Here is a 5,941-nt window from a genome sequence, read left to right as displayed (position 1 = left end):
TGGGCCAACATTTCTAAAGAATGCTTTCAGCACCTTATTGAATCAATGCCACGTAGAATTAAGGCAGTTCTGAAGGCGAAAGGGGGTCAAACACAGTATTAGTATGGTGTTCCTAATAATCCTTTAGGTGAGTGTATACACGTACGTACAGACATATATACACACACGCGCACGCACACACACACACGTAATACTAATAAGTGTTTACCTTCACATCTAAGAAGCATTTTTTAAACCGGTTAAGTCATTCTAAAAATTAAATATATTTAACACAGTAACACTTTTTTTTAAATATAATTTACAACAGAATCGATAAATGACATGCACTATTGCACAAATTATAAACCATGTTAAAAACTGCAGCTGAAATTACCCATTAAAAGCTTAAATATGATTCAATAAAACATGCACTGCGTCCAGCAGCCTTACCAATTCAAAACTCTCTACTAGCTTTAATTGGAATTAGTGCATTTGTGTTTTGTGCATGTCAAATACAAACATTTTAATCATGTGTTGAGAAAATTAGTGACTGAGTGATTACCCCAGGTGTCCAGGGATAGTCACACTTTTGACCATTTCTCAAAGCAAGTTTATTTATATAACTTCTGCAGACACATACCTTGAAATCTTGGCTATACTATGTAACATTTCCACCATTATTACCCCAGAAAAAGTTCAACACACACACACACACACACACACACGGGTGAGTTGTCACAAAGAGAACCTGCCATAAAATTGCCTATTGTCTTTTTCAGTTACCAAAGTTATTTAAATGGTAATTATTATAATTATAAAGTTACCTAAGGATCTAAAGACCAGCACATTGCAAGCTGTCAGTGAGTAGACCAACTACTAGTGCTAAACAAACCCCAAAGGATTTAGACAGATTAAGCGGATTAAGAATAGTGTCTGAAGTCACAGCAGTTCATAGAAACTTTTGAACATGCAGAAAGTACAAAAAAAAAAAAAAAATCATGTTTTATTTTTTTGTCTTTTTACTACAGTTAATTAATTATAAAGCAAAACTCATGAATGCCAAAGAACACGGTTCAATCTTTAAGTTTTGAAATGTACCTTTTTGTATAGTCGAATCTTTCCTGAATGTATGCAAGTGTGATTTTATTGCATTCACTTGTATATTGAAGTATGCATTTAGTTTTAACACTAAATATTGGGGTGGGGTGTATTTTGAACAAGCTGATGCCCAAGAACCACATTTGAAATATTGTTGTTTTTCTAAAAATCAGACTTTAATGTATAATTAAAAACGTTATAATCCATGTGCATTTTTTCTGGCTTTATATATCAAGAAATTTCAATCAATTTATGTAACGGCGGAGTTCATCTGCATCCACACTCATCCACCACCATGTCTTCATAATGTCTCAGAACTACATTATCATTATTATCATAATACAGCATAGATATGGCCGATAACCTGATGGGAACACAGCAGGGCTGAGGGGTTCCTTTTGGATCAAATGAATGAACCAGAGTCTGCAGGATGGCATGGTTGGTTCCGTTCAAACTCTCACTCAAAGGAAAAGGACATTCTCCTTGACAATAATTGGCCAAATAGCCCTGAGGTGCAATAATCCAGTCCTGCCATCCAACGTCTCTGAAGTCAATGTAAAGCCTTCTGGCTTTGCACACATTACTGGGCGTCACCGTCAAGTAAGAAGCACTTCGCTTTCTTCTGGATCTACACTGGAGTGGATTCAACGACACCACCACGAGAGATGTGCAGAACTCTGGGACTTGTGAAATATGAACGGCCATCACATCAAAAGTATGTTCTTCAAGCACGTTGCTCAAGTCTGTGAGCTGCAACTCAAGCTGCATCCCGAAGTTCTTGCCTGGTTTTCTCCAGGATTCGGCTAACTTGGTCAAATTAAAATACAAAGAGCTCTGTGCACCATACGCAAGCGTCTGAGAGAGCAGTAATTTACGGCTGGATTCGTGAGTCACTCCTTTTAGTGTCGTCCTTAAAACCTTGTACAGGTCCATACTGAAAGCATGCCGTCCCAGGTGAGCGAGATAGTGTTTGAACTTCACTTCCAGCTGCGCAAACGAGAGTTGCTCAACTTCGTCCAGCACTGACATGTTGAAAAACAGATGCTTTCTCACACAGTTAAAGCAGTGGACGGTCGGTGCAGAGATCACACTACCTGTTTGGGGAAAAAAAGAACCATGTTATGGTGGAAATCGGTCTTTCCTGTTGTGCAGTACCTTTCGAACACTAATGGTTGGTGGTTTCTAGCTGGTCGACCATTTACCATGTTCCAAAAACCACCTTGACCACCATGGTCCCCCAGCTTGGACCAGCTACAGCTGGATTTTCCAGCAGGGAAATTTGCTTGTTTTAATTTAACATTTATGTTAATTTTGTGCCAACACATTGTGTTCCCAGTCAAAAATGACCTGCCCACTAAGAGATAGAGATATATATATATATATACATATACACATACACACACACACATATTAATATCTTTCGCAACTGTAATATCAGCATTTCGCTTTCCAGATTAAACGTTACCGAAATGATCTGGAGTTGCATGCAACTTAAACACTGTGCTTGTTAATTTGCAGTTTCAGACGCATACACCAACCCCTAAACATAAACAATACCCTACCCATAAATTTAACCATAACCTTAACAACAGCAAATGACTCTTGCGAGGCTTTGGCTGCCAGAGGGTTACCTTCTAGACATCTTAACCCAAGCGTACACCACACGACTTGCAGTCAGCGTCCTACGACTCAGTCTGGTTTTCGTCACGCTGGTGTGAACACTTCAGGACTGTAGTGTATCAACTACATGACCATCTGTCCCGGACTGGGACCATGTATACACCTGGGTGATCCGATCACAAATGTACAAGCAAGACATCACCGTTAAACCTTGACTTCTCTTTTGACCACTTGTGTTCGGATTTTGAGGAGAGAGACTTTGATTTTTGGGACAAGTCAGCAGGAAACCGATGGAGTGCGTACTTCAGGTAGGGAAGGAGGTATTGGGGTCTTGTTCACGAGTGAGGGGACAATGGAGCGGGAGATTGGCCAGAGAATCGGCGCAGCGGGGACTCGCTCTATCGCACCGTTGTCACGAAAAGAGAGCTGAGCCGGAAGGCAAAGCTCTCGATCTACCGGTCCAATTTTTGTTCCTACCCTCACCTATGGTCATGAAGGCTGGGTCATGACCGAAAGAACTAGGTCGCGAGTACAAGCGGCCGAAATGGCCTTCTCCCTTAGAGATAGAGTGAGGAGCTCAGTCATCCATGAGGAGCTCGGAGTAGAGCCGCTGCTCCTTTGCGTCGAAAGGAGTCAGTTGAGGTGGTTTGGGCATCTGGTAAGGATGCCCCCTGGCCGCCTCCCTAGGGAGGTGTTTCAGGCACGTCCAGCTAGGAGGAGGCCTCAGGGAAGACCCAGAATTTGGTGGAGAGATTACATCTCCACACTGGCCTGGGAACGCCTCAGGGTCCCCCAGTCAGAGCTGGTTAATTTGGCTCGGGATAGGGAAGTTTGGGGCCCCCTGCTGGAGCAGCTGCCCCCATGACCCGACTTCGGATAAGGGGTTGAAGATGGATGAATGGACTATGATTTCATGAAGACATGCATCAATCATTATATCTGTGTTTTACCCAATTATAAGGAGTAAAAAAGTAAAAGATGAGAAAGCATTTAAACCTGGTTAAAAGTTTCTCTTAAAAAGTTTAGAACAGAAGTCATTTTTAGTGCAGTACCTGTAACTGAGCTTCTAGTGCGCATGTTGCTCATCTCTGTGTCTCTACTGTACATGTTCCTGCATTCGCAAAATTTCTGATCGTACGCTTATTCCCTTGAAATCCACACTTGAAAATCCGGCCATCCCTGCTGCCCTTAGCATCCTCCCATTTCAAACGGATCAGCAAAAATGCATCTTAAAATTAATTAAAACTAAATGAATTCACAAACTAGTGCAATTTATTCTTGATACATGTCAAAAAACAAGAGTGACTCTCACCCGTTTTCGTGCTTTATTGCCACCATTTGCAAAGTAAAAAAAAGAAATAATAAAACCAGTGGGTAGAGAGGTGCGTAAATTTTATTTCACTTTTCTAATTTGTATTTTTTTTCTCCTGCTACCCAAATCTTGCTCTCCTCTTTCAACAAAGATCTAAGAACGGCTTGCGCCCATTTTGCTATTTGCAAAAGGAAACATTTAAGAAAAGAAGATTAATATAATAAGAGGGTATAGGGAGGTGTGGGGGAAGTAAAATTTTATTATATAATAATTGTTTGTATTCTACTTCCTAATACCTTGCCCATCTCTTGCGCTCGGTCTATATTTCATCGGATGCGGCTCACTGTCAGTTTTTCGCTCATCGGGACAGTGCGCACACGTGACAAGACGTCTAGTTATCAAGCAGTTTTGAAAACTGTCGTAGCGTCTGGGACTCGTCTCGGCCTGTCGCAGAAGTGCAGATACAACAAGACCTTTCGTCATGAGATCCGAGACTTCTCGTTGCAGACCAGTCGCCAACTCAAAAGATCAAAGGAGACGAGATTGAGTCGTGTAGTGTACACTAGGCATTCCACATCTCAGAGATGCACTTACGATACCTTTTCACATGTTGGAAAAATGCTTAAGTGAACAATTGCTGAGCAAATTTCTAAAGCGGTGAATGGAGACCGCAGTTAATATTCTAGCCTATCAGTTTTCTCCAACAACAAAATAAATAAAAAAGCGTCTTTCCACAAAAAAAAAAAAAAAAAAAAAAAAAAAGAGCGGTCAATCACGACAGAAGATTATACATTTACGGTGAGAATTCCAGGGTAATGCAACACAAAACAACGTTATACATTTTATACAATTTTAAAAATGGCTTTTTATGCTACTAAATAAGGCAGAAACACATTGTCACAGTCTGTGGAAAAAGTCTTTACTGATGATTGTGCTTTTTTCCCTCCAAAAATGATGTCATACCTAGTGTTATTTTGAAACTGGCTTTTGTTAATGCTGAAGTGTGTAATTTCTAGTCTGGATGCTCCAAAAAAAAAAAAAAGTATATTGTTTACACAATCTACAAATGGCATGCTTACAGTTGACTGTGCAAATTAATCTGGGGAGGGAGTAAACTATATAACATTTACTAACCAATACAATATTACCAAGTAAACATTTGCTTGTCACATTAAATAGAGAAACTTCATGTTAGAAGTCAGACCTGGCACAACAGCAACATCTAAATAAACCAATGAAATTACTTAAAATGTACCCCTATGTTCACATATTTGTATAAATGACTTCCATCTTGAGAAACAGAGTTTAATATTTTATCAAAAATTAAGATGTGCGCCATATTTGCAAATCACTCCAATAATCAACAGATGGGTATTCAACCTTACCTTGATCCTGGATTAACCTCACAATGTTTCCTCTGACTCCATACTCTGACACCACACATGGATTGGTCTCAGACGTTGAAGTCTGTTTGGTGCCCTTCTTAAACATCCTCCACATCCGAGAGGGCACTGGAGCAGGGTGTGAAGGTTTCGGTCGACTCGAGAGACCCATTGAACTTAAGAAGAACTTCTCTTGCACGTTCACATTTTCTGGGTTTATAAAAGTTGGAATACTCAGAGTTAAAGCTAAAACGAAGGTATTGAGAAGCACAGTGGCCATCTTTAAGGAAGGCAACTCACAGTCAAACAGTACTCAATGCAAGGCCAGAGCTTTTTAAAAGTGATCACAATCAAATGGCCAAATGAGTGAAGACTGACACCTGTGAGTTGATTGGTGGAGATTAAGGCATGACTGATGGGGTTTAGGGTGATTAGATTGTTATGCAAAATACTTTGGAAGAGCCTTTGATGTTTACGTTCTGATGAAGAGTTCTAAATCTAGTTTTCACACATAGAATTATTCAAATCTCACACAAGAAACAATTGTAAC

The 5,941-nt window shown here is 40.1% G+C and overlaps 1 protein-coding gene across 1 annotated transcript; it reads right to left on the bottom strand.

The window, feature by feature from the left end:
- Positions 1–1,344: 1,344 nt before the first annotated feature.
- On the bottom strand, positions 1,345–5,671 carry gdf3 (growth differentiation factor 3). Its single transcript, XM_052145247.1, has 2 exons — positions 5,395–5,671; positions 1,345–2,171 (listed from the first exon to the last, which is right to left on the bottom strand). Exons 1-2 carry the CDS (start codon positions 5,669–5,671, stop codon positions 1,345–1,347), a joined length of 1,104 nt encoding a protein of 367 aa, XP_052001207.1.
- Positions 5,672–5,941: the final 270 nt, after the last annotated feature.

The sequence above is a fragment of the Xyrauchen texanus genome, chromosome 16, assembly GCF_025860055.1.
Source record: "Xyrauchen texanus isolate HMW12.3.18 chromosome 16, RBS_HiC_50CHRs, whole genome shotgun sequence".
NCBI classification, from domain to species: Eukaryota; Metazoa; Chordata; class Actinopteri; order Cypriniformes; family Catostomidae; genus Xyrauchen; species Xyrauchen texanus.
This window is presented reverse-complemented; position numbering and strand designations above follow the sequence as displayed.

Bases quoted from the DNA above. Each gene is read 5' to 3' on its own strand.
- gdf3 (XM_052145247.1), bottom strand. From the start codon at position 5,671: ATGGCCACTGTGCTTCTCAATACCTTCGTTTTAGCTTTAACTCTGAGT. The intron at 2,172-5,394 runs GTAAGGTTGAAT...TTCCCCAAACAG, and splicing joins GAGGTTAATCCAGGATCAAG to GTAGTGTGATCTCTGCACCG.